General features: G+C 33.7%; 1 protein-coding gene across 1 annotated transcript in view; it reads left to right on the top strand.

Moving 5' to 3' along the window:
* LOC138696070 (lipase 3-like) overlaps positions 1-18,055 on the top strand; it is a 74,816-nt gene extending 56,761 nt beyond the window's left edge. The window contains exons 5-8 of the mRNA XM_069820595.1: positions 8,805-8,963; positions 14,001-14,085; positions 16,053-16,195; positions 17,568-18,055. Of these exons, the coding sequence (XP_069676696.1) occupies positions 8,805-8,963; positions 14,001-14,085; positions 16,053-16,195; positions 17,568-17,717 (537 nt within the window). The 3' untranslated portion in view covers positions 17,718-18,055. The remainder of the gene's footprint in view (positions 1-8,804; positions 8,964-14,000; positions 14,086-16,052; positions 16,196-17,567) is intronic.
* The last annotated feature ends 412 nt before the right edge of the window (positions 18,056-18,467 follow it).

The raw sequence follows: 18,467 nt of genomic DNA, 5'->3' as shown, positions 1-18,467 counted from the left end.
TAAGCTCAAAAGCTAAATTTCTCTCACTGCCTTTTGATACTGTGTACCTGAGTGAAACGACCTTTTCGAGGTACACGGCTACAAAAACAAAATATCGAACTTGTTTGGACACAGAAGACGGTATACGTCTTCAACTGACTTCTATGACATCGGACATTGACAAACTCTGTCGCAAGAAACAGGCACATTCTTCACATTAACTTCGGATGTACATGTAAAATTGTAACATTTTTTAAATATCTTAACTACTTGTTAATATCATTTTGTAGATTTAAATAAATTATATCCAGTACCTTTTTACTATATATATTCATATTCATGCTTCCGTTTATGTATCGTGTGAAATATGCTTCATAGAACGTAGACAGATAAAACTAAAAAGTAAACATTTCTTGGGGCTCCACGAGAAACTTTTGCTTCAAAAAGGGCTCCGTGACTGAAAAAGTTTGGGAACCGCTGCCGTAAACAAAACAAAAATTGAGTGCCGAGTGGTTCTACTCTAACCACTGCATTGAACCTCGAGAGACAGCTGATGGTTCAATTCAAGGCATAGCACGTGTTTGATTTTCCTCTCATTACCTACAAATATGCCTAAATACGTGACTAGGCAAATGAGCAAGTTTTGTAAACGAAAGTGGGGTCTAGTACAAATAATGCACGATGTAAATTCAATAGCCTACTTGAACAAAATGACTAACCAATCTATTGATATCACTATCGACATTATGTGACTAAACGAATATAATGATAATCAGACTAATAAAAAGACATATGAGACAGCAAAAATCTTCGCATCTTCTCTCTGACACCAATCAACATAATGTTACCCAACAATACTTGCACAAAATTCACCTAATATTAGGTAAACAACATAGTTTGATGTAAAGGAAGGTCGTTTACATCAGAATCTCTCCAAAGACAGATAAAAAATCCTTGCATTTATTTGTCTCGTAAAATCCTACGATCTATAAATTGAAGCGTTGCGTTAGGCCGAATAACGGTTATGTTACAATTTTTAAAAATCGAGTTTTTAATGGAATAATGCTCTGCACAGTCTTATACAGCTATAACAAAAATTATTTCTCAATATCTGTATCAGAAGCGTTTCTACACGAGTTACAACCATGAATTTCTTGGTTGAAACAACGTTCTACAGTATGTGACTAGTCACTTCTAGCGTATTAAGTTGTTTACATCGTATCGGGAGTTGCTGCACTGGAATGTGTTCTCTTTACAAATACTGGGTACTTGAACTCTGTGTATCAGGTTTCAGTTGAACTATTACGTAGAATGGGTGACTGCAAGACAATGACGATTTCTACGGTAGATATTGACCTGCTAAATAAATCTAGAAAAAAAAAAGGGATCCAGAAAAATTAATATTAATGAGTGGAATGAAGTGTCACGAAAGTCGCTGAGAGATAGTGGTCTTGAGTATACAAGAAGGAAGACGAAGTCGCAAGTTAATGCGAAAGATCCCCCAAGTAATGTAAGTTCCTGTCTATTATTTTTGAAGTATTTTATTAGATGTTATTTTAATTTACACTTTACCTAGTGTTAGTTTGTCTATGTTGTGTTTTGTCACTATAGTTTATCTTGGAATTTTAAAACATTTCGTTTCAGGAACAGATTTGTGGAAATTCTTGTAAGGAGATGTGCTCACAGCTTGCTCTTGATGTCAGAAAGACGCTGTTTAAAATGTATTACTTTCTTACAGTCATCATTTAAAAACTGTGATTATTATGGTCTTCATTATTAATAAAAATTTATACTTAACAGATAAGCCTTCTGTTGAGATGGGTACTGCATATCCGGGATAGGATTTCAAATTCCATCCCCCAAGAATTTATCAACTGTAATACTTAATTTTCTTTATTCATTTGTTATTGTTACAACTTTCATTAATTTAAGGTGTCCGTACATCTCAATATTGCAGTTATTTTCTAATGATAGTGTCATTATTTGATCAATATTGCATATTTATTCATAATAAAACATTGAGTGTAACTTTAATAAATTACATGGTCTTAATTCATATTAATATATAGCAATTAAAAATAAATGTCATAAACATTTTGTTCATAATTTAACCTTTTCATTGATTTTGTATAGTTCATAATATTCTGATTGCATAAAACTGTTTATCTGTATTCCCCAGTAGCATTTCTGTGGAGTTAAAAATGTTACAAACGTCTATGATGTGTAATATGACTTTCAATAGCTACAATCGTATACTTCGCTAGTGTACAAAACATATTGATGGAATAACGGTCTATGTTGCTCGTCCGATAGTAAATTTATGAGCGGAATTACGTTGTAGGGTAAACATTGGTAATTTCGTGGCAGTGGTTATTTCGTGATACTTCTTCTTTGCTCTTTCGTTCATTCATTCATTCATTCATTTATTTTATTCCATAGATCTTACATGAGCAATGAAGCTTTGAGATGTGGAACAAGTCAACATTTTACAATATTACAATTACAATTTTTTATAGTTTTACAATTTAGTAATTATCTACAATTTTTACAATTTTGTGCATTTTTTTTTTTTGTAGTGAGATGAGATGAGGTCCGAGGATTCGCCAAAATATTACCCGGCATTTGCCTTTTGGTGGGGGAAACCTCGGAAAACCCCAACCAGGTAATCAAATCAAAGGGGGGTAATCAAATCAAAGGGGTTGATGCCAAGGACTCGCCATAGACCATCCGGCTTCAGTCCCACGACTGGGGAAAACCTCGGAAGAAACCAAAGACCAAAGGGGGATCCAACCCAAGCCCGAACGCAGCTCCTGATCAGCAGCCCAGCGAGTCTGCCGACTGAGCTACATCGATGGCTCTACTAAAAGTATACAATACATAGCCAATCAGATTATTAAATTTACAAACGCAAACGATCATTCATAAGTTGAGCTATATGTATAATACAAAACAAGTTAATTAAATTTAATGCATAAACAATTCAACCAGTTGTGATATACAGAAACTGATAATACATATCATGCAAACTACTTCAAATTACAAACACAAACAATTTATCAGTAGAGCTTTATAGATTACTATTCAATTTAAAGCATATACAATTCATCGGCCAAAACTATACAAATATATACAATACAAAGTAGCATACTTTCATTAAGCTATACAAATTTGTGCAATTAATATCAAGTAGATTAATTCAATTTATAATCATAAACAATTCATCAGTTGAGCTATACATATTACCATTCAATTTACAGTAGGTCTATATACAATTCATCAGTAGAGCTACACAGACTAGTAATCATTTTAAGAACATATACAATTCATCAGCCAAACTATACAAACATATACAATCAATTTAGTTCAATTTACAAACTTATTTTCGTTAAGCTATACAATTCATATGAAGTAGATTAATTCAATTTATAAGCTTAAACAATTCATCAGTTGACCTATACAGTATACTATTCAATTTACAGTACATACTCGTACAATTCGTCAGTTATGCTAAACAAAAAAATACAATACATAGTAAACAGATTAAGTCAATATAAAAACATATTTTAGTTGAGCTACATAAAATTGTACATGTCATTTAAGTAGAATAATTCAATTCACAAGCATAAACAATTCATCAATTGTGTAGAAGGTATGAGTAAGTAGAAATTTGGTTAATTCTTTTCTGAACCTTTTCTCGTGGTTCTTCAAATCTTTAAGATAATTAGGCAGTGCGTTGAAGACTGTTATACATGAATAGCGAACTCCTTTTTTAAAACAGCTTAGACTAACAGAAGGCAGATGAAGATCTGATTTATGTCTTGTATTAAAATGATGAATGTCTTGATTAGTACTGAATTTATCTTGGTTCTTAATATACAGCATCATTAGGGAAAGAATATATTCACAAGGTAAAGTCAAGATTTCTAAGTTTCGGAAAATATTTTTACACGAGGTCCTTTTATGCACACCGGCCATTATTCTTATAGCTTTCTTATGTAAAACAAAAGAAGTGTTTAGCTTCAGGCGAGTTACCCCAGAATATTGATCCATATTTCATTACAGAGTGAAAATATGCAAAGTATGACATTTTAAGTAAGTTTATATCACCAATAGTAGATAAGGATCTTAATGCATAACAGGCAGAGCTCAATTTACGAGTAATACATTCTATATGCGTTTTCCAGTTCAAGTGATTATCCAATTCTAAACCAAGAAACTTTGTGCTTATAGATTCTTTGAGATGAGTTCCATTTAATCGAACACTGTAGGAAACCTGAGCACTATTGTGTGTACTAAATTTGACTGCACTGGTTTTATCAACATTAAGTGCTAGTTTATTTGCATGGAACCATTCATTCATTAGATTCAGCACTGTATTAGAAGTGTTTATAAAATGATCGTATTGTTTGCTTGAAATAATTACACTTCTATCATCTGCAAATAAAATTACATGGGATGAATTGTTTATGGTCAAGGCTAAATCATTAATATAAACTAGAAACAACAATGGACCTAAAATTGACCCCAGCGGAACACCATGTTTAATATTTCTAAATTCTGAATAAGTAACTTTATGACTATTTGGTACATTTATTTCTACTTTTTGTTTTCTATTTGATAAGTACGATGTAAACCAACCCAACATCTCATCTTTAATACCATAAAACTTCAATTTTTTTTACTAATATACTATGGTCTACACAATCAAATGCTTTAGCCAAGTCACAAAAAATCCCACCTACATGTAGTTTCGAATTTAATGAATTTAGTATTTCATCCACCAAACTAAAAGCAGCATTCTCTGTCGATTTTTGTTTTCTAAATCCAAACTGTTCTAAAACTAATATATTGTTGGACTCCAGGTAATGATATAATCTATTATACATAACTTTCTCAAACACTTTTGAAAATGTTGTTAATAATGATATGGGTCTATAATTAGCAATAGTACATTTATCTCCCTTTTTGTATATTGGTTTTACTATTGAATATTTGAGTCTTTCTGGAAAAATACCACATTGCATTGACAAATTGCATAGATAGCTTAAAGGAGGGGATAATATTCAGAACAAGCTTTCAGAACTTTACTTGGAATTTCATCATATCCAGAGGAATATTTTGTTTTTAGTTGTTTTATCACATGCATGATTTCTGCTGCGGTAGTGGGAATAAATTTGAGACCTAAAAACTCAGTGTTAAATGCATCAGTTAGGTAACCAAGTGCAGCATCTTCTGCACAATCTTGAATGTTTAAGTTCTGAATAATATTTATATAGAAGTCGTTAAAATGATTTGCAATTGATTTTGGGTTATCTATTTTACTATCATTGATTTTAATGCAAGTAATATTTTCACTCTTTGAATATCGATTAGTTTCATTTTTAATAATATCCCAAATAGTTTTAATCTTATTATCTGAATTTTGTATTTTTTCATTCAGATACATTTTCTTTGCATCTTTTATAACTTTTGTCAAAGTTTTACAGTAATTCTTATAGTAATTAAGAACATGAGGATCATCACTATTCCTACTCATTAAATATAGATTCCTTTTTCTAGCACATGATATTTTAATTCCCTGAGTTATCGTGAACTAACCAATGGTGTTACGAGGTTCAAATTTCCGCCAAGGGATTGCATATGTTGTCCGGTTTCCAGAAACATACAGCTACGCTTTGAGTGACTATTGTAGCTGCTTCAGTGAGCTTTTATATTTGGAGAGAGCAAGTTAGCGTCAACTTCTCAGGCGTACAAATTTTGTAGATGTTTGTAATTACATTACAGGCTTATTACTAAAGGTAAACCTATTATATTTGGTACAATGATTTATTATAGCTTAATGAAATTTTAGGAAATGTTTTTGGAATTTTAGATACAGCTGTAGTCGCCATATAGGCTTAGTTTTACTGATAGAAATCTTAGCTGCTTGAGGCGAAATTTTGTTGAGCATTAAGCATTACATTTTATACTATTTTAAAAATTGTATTACAATACGAATTTTAGAAATATGAAGATAAGAAAGGGACGGGGATTATGTGGAAAAGTGACATTTTGTTCCTAAAGGATGTATCCACATTCTGTGAAAACAGCAAAGCTGTAGGATAAAAATATAATTTTTAAACAAACGTTATGCATTACTTTTGGAGTTACCCTAGTAAAATAGGCTATAGTAAAGTCCGTAATAAAAGTGTTTACCCTTTCAGGGCAAAGAAGATCCCTCTTCAATTTCAATTTTTACTTTGATTTCATTCTTATTATGTGTTAATACGTATTTCTGTTTTCTTGCTATGAATATTAGACGGAATTACTATGTTTGAAGTCTTGTAACAATAAATGAGAATTTCATTTGACTTTAATGAATTTTTCCACAATTCTTCTACCTCTCACGAAATTATCAATGTAATATCACGAAATTACCAAGGTTATCACGAAATAACCAACCTTTTAGCTTCAGTTCTAAAAGTGGCTTTTGGCACTTGTTCAAGAACGTGTCCAATCTTTTATGCCTCCAGATTTGTACAGCAAATTATCGTCTTTTAGATGAAAAAATCGGAATAAGGATATATTTACACATTTGCATTTTAAATTAATTTTCATGAAATTATCACGAAATTACCAATGTTTACTCTAACATTTTTGTTCCTCCTGCACAATTAGCAGATTGTAACATAGACCGTTATTCGACCCAACGCTTCAATTGTACAAATTCTAGCATGTCGTAGTACAATGAAGATGCACTTGCATAATATAACGAGTTTATGCTGTGAATCTTGGCTCGTGAGTTCAAGTCGAAAAGCAAAAAGTGAAACATCTTCTGTCACTGAGTCATTAGGATGCTCTGCACTGGGAAATGTTTGACTGTCATGGCCATCATCAGTAACACTCACTTTTCTAGCACTTTAAATTTCGTCTAGCATTTTGGATGGCTTTAGTGATAAACAAGTTACTGAGGAGTTACTAAGGAGTGGCACAATGGGCCCATATGAGTGACCTAACAGAGGATAGGTTTGTCTCATCTTCTATCTTTTACAATCCCCTACGAAGGTCAAAATCTAGGTACTCTAATTCTCTGATCAAGAAGTCGACAAAAACTTAAGTACTGGGGGGAAATGTGCCTTACAACAACTAGGCCTACTGTATTTTACCAGAAATTTCACAGTATTTTATATGTATCAAGTGCCTGATGCATATTTTAACAAGGTTAAAGTAAAATACCACTTGTATAATATATACGTCACTGTGTACGTTAAAAAAGAACCACAATTCCAAGTCACACAGAGATTGTGTGCACTCGATGTGGGTCTCTGGCGTTTCGTCAGCCCACGCGAGTTGTGTGAATATAAAGGGAAAAGTTGAGACCGTGTCGGGTGAAGTTACCGGGTAGCTCAGTTGGTAGAGCGTTGGTACGTTCAATCAGAGGTCCCGGGATCGATATCCGGCCCCGGAACAATTTTTCCTTGAAATTATTCAAAATGCCACTTGTATCGATCTGTGTAAAGTCTTTCAACATTGCCTTAATATACCTCTTGATTATCCTTCAGAGCTGATTTATTCAGAATTTAAAGTATTTGACTCCATCAAATTTATAACAATGTATTATTGAATTTCGTACATAAAAACCGAAATATATTTAATTTATATTCACATAAATAGATACATGGTAAGAAAATAAGATGTTATATTGTATATTTATTATGTTTAATTACTATTTGTATATAGATCAATTTTAAATTATAAAGTTTATGACCTTTTGTGAACTATTAACAATAAATATTAAATACTAAATACAAGAACATTCACACAAATATAAAACCAAAAGATCAGAAAACATATGCTGACAGTTCCTAAATGTACTACAACTGTAGCAAATAATCACAGTAGCAACTTCGGCCCAAGGTTTTATAACATGGTAATAGCTAAATTCCCAAACATACTTTGTCTACATAAACCTTTTGATTACCCAAAAAAATTAAATTTTTCAGGAATTTGGTGTGTCAAAACTAGAACAAATTTATAAACAAACATTGCTGATTTACTTCCATAAAAACTACAATAAATTTAAATTTGATCCTCATGAATACCATACGAGACAAAACTACAGTTTCTTTCTAAATACTCCCAAATGCCACACAACTGCTGAATTAAAACACAGCAGAAATTTTGGACCCAAAATTTATAATGCATTAATTAGAGCTTACCCTGAGCTAAGTACACTTAACACGCATAGATTTAAGAAACAAATCAGATTAATTATTTAATTGTTTAAGCTAATTGAGTTAAAAATTGATACTCTAATATTCGTGTACTTTTGTATTTTCTATTTGTATATAGACCCTATTATTACATGCTGTATGTATTTTACCACTTATTGATGTTATTGTGCTCAATGAACACTCTTAATTTTGTGTGCTCTTTCGGACTGCAATGCCTAATGTAGCTCAAGTGTATAGTATTAAATAAATGAAATGCAAAACCGTACATTTTGCTAATGCTCCTTATTTAAAAAAAAATAATTAAAAATTGCTGTTAACAGAGAAAATTTAAAGTTCAATTATTGTGATATCTGTGTTTTTTCTTCTCCTTTTTTTCTTTTTTCCTTTCTTCTTCTTTTTTTACTTTCTACTCTGTTATTTAATAAAATATCTTAACATTATGTGGAATGCCCCCTGAGCACGAGTATGTAACTTACTCTTTCTGGGGTGCTAGTGTTTTATATAAAAAATCAATATGTATATTTGTTCCATCAATAAAGTATTATTATTATTATTATTATTATTATTATTATTATTATTAAAATAAATAATAATATTGTTTGTTCTTAACAGAGAATGCTGACGTCTGCAGGTATATGGGAATTGTTTCCATACAACAAGAGATTTGCGAACCTCACTGGTAACATGTGTCGTGTGGGGGCGCCGACACATGAACTCTGTGTCCTCGCCTACTACATAGCTTATGGAGACGACAGCCAACAACTGAATAAGGTATGTAATGGTGAATTTCATTAACTAAAACAGTGTATTTTATAGAGGGAGACTATTGTACTTCGAACATTTTTTTCTTCCTGATCAGCGGTTAGAATAACTATGACAGCCAGTAAGCTACATGTTCAATGATGATACAGAATTGAAGGGTTCAGAACCATAGTGGGCCAAGAGCCATTTACTAAAACCATAGAAAACAAGGGTTAAAATGAATTTATTACCATAATTCAATGGAAACATATAGCAAGTAATATTAAGTATACACATTAAAACTAAATGATATGACAATCTTCATTAAACTATGGTATTCGCTTAACTTGAACCCTTGCTATCTGCGTTTTTAATAATGGCACTTGGCCCACTATGGCTCTGAACCCTTCAATTCTAGTATACGGCGGGTAAGCAGAGTTTCCGTGATGAGCCTGTGACCGAGTTAGTCTCTCTGCCTTCTGCCGTAGAGACCCAAATTCGATCCCCGTCTGGGTCATGAAGGAATTTGTGATGAACAAAGCGGGTGCGAGAAGTTTTTCTCGGGAAAGCCCGATGCATAGCTTAGCAAGAAGGGACTAGAAAGACTAACATAATTTACATTAACTATACATAGGACATCGCGTAGCCTATATTTTGGACTCCACTATTAGAATTCAGGCCACTCTAGTCAATCAGAAGGAGCAGATCAAGAAAAACGGGCGATTTACGATCCAATGATTGCCTACTTCAAAGAGAAATACAAAATCTCTTGGATTAAAGTAAAAGGACTTCTCATAGGAGGAAGTAGGACAATTCCAAAATTTGTAGTTGATTTATTGAAAACGCTAGGGATCCCTAAAAAGGCCATTAAAAGATATTTACAGATCTTAAGAAATCATTCATAGACCTACAGTATATAAACCTATGAATTATATTACTGATGCAACTTTTTCCTTCACTGAATCACGTTCTAGCTATCCATCTTTATTAAGTCTTGTTATGTACGTTACACTTTGTCAGATTAGGCGACATACAAATTGTAGAAAGTTCTAATAATACAAAATATTTAAAGATTATTAAAAAATAATAGGATTGCTGATATTCTTCGAGATGATTGACGTCTCTCAGAATATTTCTGACTGTACAATTCTACAATTCGCAAGATAGCATTGCATTTTTCCTATATTCACCATACACCAGAATCATGTCAATTTTTTCATTGGCAAGTACCAGATTTTATAAATATCAACCACACATTAATTCAATAAAAGTAAAATGATGAGTAAACAGAATACTAATATAAGAACATTACAATGACGTTATATTGTTATTGCAGTAAACAAAATAACCTTGTCACTTTTTGTTACCGTTTATTTGTTTTTCTTGTATCATACAGGCATTTCATCTAAAGGATAAAAGTTTAATTCCGATTTTTCCTTAACTATTGTCATTAGAAACACACGGTAAAAGTTATTATCATTCTAACTTTATTTAGTTCAATTTCTGCTACACTTATGACTCTTGTTCCATTAAAAAATAAAACTTTCTGCTGAAAATAGTATTTTATCTGGTTAATATTCATTCTTTAACACTAGATTTTGTTAGCTCTTATGTGTCCTTAATTGTAGTGAAAACAACTCGTCGATATCGGCAATTAGAATATAATAAAGTGGCAATTTTCAGTGCGTCACGCTGCATAGGCATATACAAGGTGGCCCACATAAGTTGTTACAAGTTAGTTTCTCTTCAATGGATCAATAAAACTACATTTTGATTTATCCAAATCACATTAGAGAATGGGCCTTTCAAATTGCATCATGGATTGCATTCCGTTGGACCCTACTCATGGGACATGGGGGGACAGTTGATATTTTAAATGGAGTAATGTATGTCTCTATGTATGTATGTATGTATGTATGTATGTATGTATGTATGTATGTATGTATGCATGCATGTATGCATGTATGTATGATCTGAAACTGCTCAAGTGCAATTCTACAAGCGCATGCATCGTGTAACATCTTCGAGATCTGAAGTGGACTTAAAATATATTCGCTGTTCATGAGTACGGCCATTTTTTGACAGCTGTACGTATCTACCTACCTAAGTACCTACCTATCTAACCTACCTGGCTACATATCTACATATCAATCTACGTGTCTACCGACGTGCCTATCTAACTTCCTACCTACCTAACTACCTTCATAATTTAATATGATATTTCTCACAAAAAATTTTAATTTAGTTTAAATAATGAAGATTTGTAATTTTATATTAAACTGTGTATATTTATTTTAAGCTTTTAACTTTATTGATATCAATGGTACTACACAAAAACAGAGGTTATTATATTATGAATAGAGCCCGGAATTTTAGGTGCTAAAAGTTAATATTGTTCCTCAGTATAGTTTATAAAATAGAAGCGATGCCCCCACTTCTTTGACACGTCATTCTTGTGATTCAGTATTTTCCTTTTGGTACCGTTAAAGGTCTCTAATCCCCTTAACCACCACTTACAAATTAGCGCACGGTTTACAAGATCCATCATCCAGCCCTTGTGACTCTGTTGTCTATTATTTCATATCGAACTCCTGTGAACTAGGCTTAAAACCTTCCTCACGGGCATCACATCCATTCATCTACACTCAATGCCATCCGTAACTTTTAGCACCTAAAATTCTGGGCTATAATAATTATGAATGTAAAAAATATGGAATCTGATGATGTCGCAAGTAAAAGTGACGAAAACGTTAATACCAACAATTAAATATGTAATATAAAGGTTCTGTACTCTCAAACAACCAGGATATGAAGACTGATATTGTCCAATCTGCACTTAAAATCCATGAAAAACTAATCCGCCTACCCGGTGTTGACTACCCCAGGAATATGCAAGGACCCCGAATATTAAAGACGCAAGAGGGATTTCTACAAAAAGTTATGAAGGAAAAAGAAAAAAACTAGATATATCCTTTAAACTATGCCCATTATTGCTCCCAGAAAACCCATTAGAACAGGATGATATAGACTACATTCTTGACCTAGCTCAGGACTGTAACAAAAATGATACTCCTCGAGACATTCTACGAGCCGTCGCCACAGAAACTATTCTGACGAGGTATCCACAGCGAATAGGGATTATAAAGAATGGACACTGAGCGAATTTTCCTGTGTTTTGTTTCTCTGTGCGCCAGCGGTTAGTTCCACTTTCAAGCGCTAGAGGTAGTGTAATCGAGCATATGCTAAGATAATAATTGAGAATAGAGTTGAGGCACAGGATCCAAACATCGCCTACCTTATTGCATAATCCAGTAACGCTTTGTTTCAAATAAATTCAAGTTAACAGCTTTTCCTTATTTCTCAGTGACAAACTAGTTGTAATAATAATATTTTATATTTCAGATATAATACATTATATTATAAAATAATATAATACATTATAAAATTAAGTATCGAATTCGTTTAATATTTGTATAATAATATAATATAGGTATATGGTTTTACTTCTCGTAAGAGTTTTATTTTTCCATTTTCAGCGCTATCAAATCATTACACATTTTAATTGTTGTTGGGGTCAACGTCTCAACTCTCATTATAAAGGAACTCTAGAGTCTAAACATTGCAGTTAATGAAGGATTTATTATTTTATGGATCCAATTTATTTTATTTGAGTACATAATGTATCTAGATGTATTAATTGTACGTGTTATATTTCCGCTGTGTCGACTGCTAGCTGGTGTGATGTCAGCGCCAACTCTAGGGAGAAAGCAGAATCTGACGCTTTAGCTGGCTTGAAGGTAATTGAAATCAGTCCGGCTACATCAAAGGTACCGACGCGAAGTGTCCATTCTTTATAATCCCTATTCGCTGGTATCCATGGCAACACACATACACAGACGGGTCACAGAAAGAGATGGCACTGCTGGAAGTGGCATATACTGTAGGCTCTTCTCAACATATCTATCTCTGGGCAGAAACAACATTGCCTTTGATGGAGAAGTGAGAGCCATAAAAACTGCTCTCCAACAATTATTGCCTCGGTTATCAACATTTTCAAATTCTATAATTCTGTGTGACTCCCAAGCTGCAATTTCCGCCACCAGCAACAACTCTAACCATCCACCTTGTCCTGATATACACGAATGCAGAAAAATAATTAGGAACCTTACTGAGCAAAACAAAAAAGTGGTCCTGCAGTGGATACCATGCCATTGTGGTATCCCTGGGAATGAAATAGCTGATTATCTTGCAAAAAAGGCACTAAAATCCTGCCCTATGTTTGTGAAGTACCCTACAATCGAGCATCAACCATCATACGACAGAAGGTAAACGACACTCATAAAAAAATCTCTGCAAGATAACATATACTTTTTGCTGGTTGAGTGGAAGAGAAGGCCTTACGACCTTAACTCTGCCAGCTAAAATAAATCATCATTATTATCATTATAAGCACCTCTGAATGGAAAGACAATGTAACTTCGGTACCAGATTGGCCAAGGAGGGAAGCAGTTGTCAAATTCCGATTAGCAACTGGACATGATTGCTTGGGTAAACATCTATGCCGAATTGGTTTACTCCAGAATCCTAACTGCCCACTCTGCAACCAGAACATCGTAATGGACTCAGACCATCTAATGGATTGTCCCAATCTGTCCTCAACAACACTGGTAGAGAAGTATTGGAAAGCAAGAGAGAAGACGATGGCCCTCCAAATATAAAATTTGTTACTCTTCCTTTCATGTTATATATCTATTTATGTACTCTTCTCACTGTTTGTTTGTTTATTTGTATATTTGTTTATTTGTTTTGTAGGTGGTCCTTATGGGCGTTCACTTTTGAATATTGTATGTTGCCATTATCACGGCTAAAGATAAACTCTACAGCCCTGAATTAAATAAATAAAATATAAAGGTTCTATACCTTAAGTATAACATGTTAAGTCATTGGCGGAATATCATTAAATTTATTTATAGTATTTCAAAGACTTATCTGAAAAACTTCTTCAAAATGAACTGCAAAACTGCATACATTAAATTGATTACTCACGATTCTTTGTTTTATCCACAGACTTTGCTACCTGTTTATGTAGCCCACCTTCTTGCTGGAGGCTCTACTAAGACTGTGATTCACTATTCACAGATCATAGAATCAGGTGAGAATAGATAGTAGACAATCTCTTCAATCTACTTTCCTATAGAAAATTACTGGCCTATATATAATTTATTAAGAAACTTAATTATCGCTACAGACTGACCAATGGCAGTGTTAGCGATTAGATCCAAGCAAAAACTGCAAACAATTTTCTCATATTGTTAAAAGTGAATATTTCCTTCAAATACGTAAACGAAAATCAAACCCATATCCAAATGAATTCTTATAGCTATTTTATTATACAGAGTGAACGATAAGTATGGAGTCTTGTTAATAACTTCTTAAATTTTAATTTTACAAAAAAGTTTTATACAAAAAATGTTGAAGATAAACCATACAATATTATGACAGTGTTCGAAAACAGTTATTCAGACATACAGGGTGTGACAGTAAACTAATTTTTTTAATGACAACCTATATTAGAATTTACATATTCCGAATCTGCATTAAATTTTACGTATAAATGCGTAGAAACGTTACCCATTCACATTCATGTCTTTTAACAATTTATTAAACTTGTTTCGTGGACTTAAAACTTGAGACAAATAAGTATGTACAATCATGTTGAGTAAGCCACAAAACTAAACAAAACACTATAAGTCTAGGCGGATGTTGATGACCTAAAAATATACTTAAAATGATCATTAAAATGCCATTAAAATAATGAAAAAAAATGACAATATTAAAAGAAAATGACATTTAAATATTATTCACCGTACTCGCACCGCAACTTCTTAAAAATTAATCACCTTGTTTCAATGACTGCCCTGCACAACTCGGAGAGAGGAGGCAACTTTCTGGAATTTGGCTAAGATAAAGAAAAGAACATGCAACAAAATGAAGGTTTTTAATGAAAGATATAGATTTCAATGAGAGTTTACAATGTGTTTCAAATAGGAGTGGTCCATGTCAGTGCTTTCATTCTCCATTTCCTCCTTCCGTGCTTCACTTTTGTTACCAGATCTTCCAGATGAGGGAGTGTGAATGACAAAACAAATTGTAAGCACAGCGTGAATTCTTGCAATCTTTGTGTTAAAAATACCGTCTACTAGAGTAGACACCCCTTTCGATCGAACCATGTTGAGGACACAACGTCCTATCCAGGACGTGGTGAAAGTGTCCCCCCTTCCAAACATAAACTCTAAAGACACCCTTGTACCAACAAAATAACAGTAGCTGGCAAAGTCCTCACTTAAACTAAGCTGTTGTCAAGCATTTTATATTACTTCCGTTGTGTGAAGTGAAGCCTTCAGTAGAATGAGGGATGGACTTTACAGTCTATTCCAAATTATAAAACTCAAACTTCACTGTTATTCAAATATTCAGTTGGTAATTACTACTAACTTATTTGGTTAGGAAATGATTTAACAGACCTATCGGTAAAGAAGAAAGTAAAATGCATTCCAAATGATTTAAAAGTTCTTCAAAGTATTAAAAGTGACAAAAATTCCGAAAAAAAAATTAAAATGACCTATTAGTTCAAAAACGTCAAAAAATTTCAAAAAATGCAATATAAGGAATTACTTTTTTACATTGATATTAACATAGAAATGATTTATATATTAATAGGCATCGTCCAATGTGAAAAATAAGATGACTTTCCATCAACATCCGCCCCTAACTATAATTAACTACAAATTATCACAGACGCTTAAAATGAGAACTATTCACAGCCAAAAAATAACTCAGTTTATCACGAAAATAATCCATTGTCTTACAGTTATATTGACAGGTCTGTTCCATCTCATATCTACAATGAACTGTTTTCAAGAGTGTTAGGTCTACTATCACTATTACATTATAAATCACATGTTTTTAGATGTTGGATGTGAGTTTTTTTCTCCTCATGCAATTATTATTATTATTATTATAAAATAAAATAAAAATTGAAAATATTAAATGAGACTGACTTAAAACAACTAAATTGCCAACACGGTTAACTAAAATATTTTCTAACATATATTTTAGGTAAATTCCAGCAATTTGATTACGGACCTATCAAGAATAAAGCTTACTACGGGCAGCCGTCAGCTCCAGATTATGACCTCAAGAAGATAACGACTCCTGTATCTTTGCATTACGGTGAAAGCGACTTGGTTCTAAATCCAGAGGTGAGTTACACACATGCAAATATGAAGGCAACTACAGATAACTACATCGCATCATTTTATATAAATGTTTAACAAATGCAGATACTATATTATTCTGCTAAAACATGTTAGCCTTTGGACGAGAAATTCGTGGGTTTAATACCGGCCGGAGGTAATGAATTTTAAATAATGACAAAATCCTTAATATGATTTTCTCCGCAGCGCACTGAAGTTGGGAGGCTAGTGTCGTAGATTTACGGCACATAAAGGAACCCTGTATCTGATACAGAGATACAAGCAAAATATCCCGCCTTCAGTTTACTGTTGTCGGGTAGTCGCGTGTATTTGTGACGAATTCAACGTCGCGCCTGCGATGTTCCATCCATGTGGCCGGGTTTGAAAATCATTCGTGATGAATTAAGCAGTTGTTACAAGGGGCTTTTCTAGAGTGTCTCTCTCCCTCTCCCTCTCCCCCTTCCACCCTCCCCTCTCCCCTCTCTCCCTCTCTCTCTGTGAGGGAGGGAGGGAAACATCCCTGAGGTCTATTGCACGCCCCCTGGGATGAGTTGCATGCCCACCGACTACACCTATACTGTTTTCGCTGTAAGAAAAATCCTAATGTAAACATAAGCACGCTGCTGTCATACCCGTGATTGGCTCCTCATCGAAACACTCACATGACGCAGGGAAATATAGTTCGATTTGGAAACCATAATCTTGTATTATTTGAAAATAAAAAATTGAATTCTATTTGTTAAATACGATGAAACATATAACTTCACTTATATGTAAAACGCTATGTAAAAGAAAAGCTACTTTTATATTTTGTTACGTACTATGAACGAGGGTGAATACCAACAGTAATAGCGAGGTAGTCTGTTCTTGTAACAAGCTGGCGTCACTTGAGATCGTAGTTGTTTACGTAAGCACGTGGTACTGAAGTATGGCTTCTGCATCCTCGGTGTGTGTGGTTATTAAACATAAGAGTGGAAACCCTCTCAAAAGCGGAGAAAAAGAAATAGTCCTTAATGTATATAATAAGTTAAAGTGAATTTTAATTATAGTAATTATAAAGTAAATGTTTCCCAAGCAAACGAATGAGTAGTAGTGAGGTTAGGCCTACTTGACGAGTAACGGGAAATGTTTAACATGAAACAGAATGTACAACAGTAGGCGGAAACACGTACTGAGAATCTATGGCGCCAAACAGCTGCCAATGAAGCCTCACTTCAGTAACGTGCTATTGTTTATATTAGGATTTTTTTTACAGCGAAAAGATTATACGACCCACCGACCTAAGCGCTAACACCCTGACGACCAGTCTCCGCCATCCTTTCAGTTTAGAACGACAGGTTAATATTAAACTTATTTTGTTCTTGTTTCTTGATTACAGGGAGTCAAATATCTGTCTAAGCAGTTACCCAACGTGGCGGCCATAAGTCAAGATCTACCACGCAAATTCAATCATATAGATCTCGTACTGGCTAATGAAGGCAGACCACTGGTGTTCGACCGCATTCTGAAACTCACGGAAATATACTAACAGTTGTACGCAATAACAGGGAAGGGATGAAAATTACTTCATGGTGATTATCAAGCAGTGATGAAACCGATGAACTCAGGCGGAGATGTGCAAGACTGCCCTAAGACGGAAAAGCAACAAAATAACCTCAAAAACAACGGTTTCAACTATATTAATAAAAATATTTAAGCCTATTCATATTATAATATATAGTAATTGTAATACATAGTGTTAGCAGAAAAACTGCGAGTTCAAGAAGAAGTGAACATAAAATATGGAATTTTATCCCATAGTTTAGACATATACATACAGAGTGATTCACAAGGAAAGGTAAAAAATTTAGGATGTGAATTCTGAAGTCATTCTGAGTCAAAAAGTTCATATGAATATTATGGGTCCGTTTTCGAACGGTTACGAAGATATGGCTCTTTGATTTCACAAAAACTTCTGAGATTCCATTGTACTAACTCGCATTTAGAGACGGATAACGGACAAATTTAAAGTTTATATTCACATATGCATACATATCTAATATTCTAGACGTCTGGGTCAATGTTTCCGCACATTTTCAAAGTTACTGTACCTCCTTCTGCTTCAATGCACTGTTGCACTCGGGCGTGAATCGCGCTCGTCGCTCGGGGGAATTGCTCGTGGCTGTTCTTTATGCGGCGTGCAGCATCCAAAATACGGTCGATTAGCGCCTCTCTGGTTTCCCCTTCCTTTGCTATACCAAGTCTTTTATCCAATCCAATAGAAAATAAATACTCTTCG

This window comes from Periplaneta americana, chromosome 3, assembly GCF_040183065.1.
Source record: "Periplaneta americana isolate PAMFEO1 chromosome 3, P.americana_PAMFEO1_priV1, whole genome shotgun sequence".
NCBI classification, from domain to species: domain Eukaryota; kingdom Metazoa; phylum Arthropoda; class Insecta; order Blattodea; family Blattidae; genus Periplaneta; species Periplaneta americana.
This window is presented reverse-complemented; position numbering and strand designations above follow the sequence as displayed.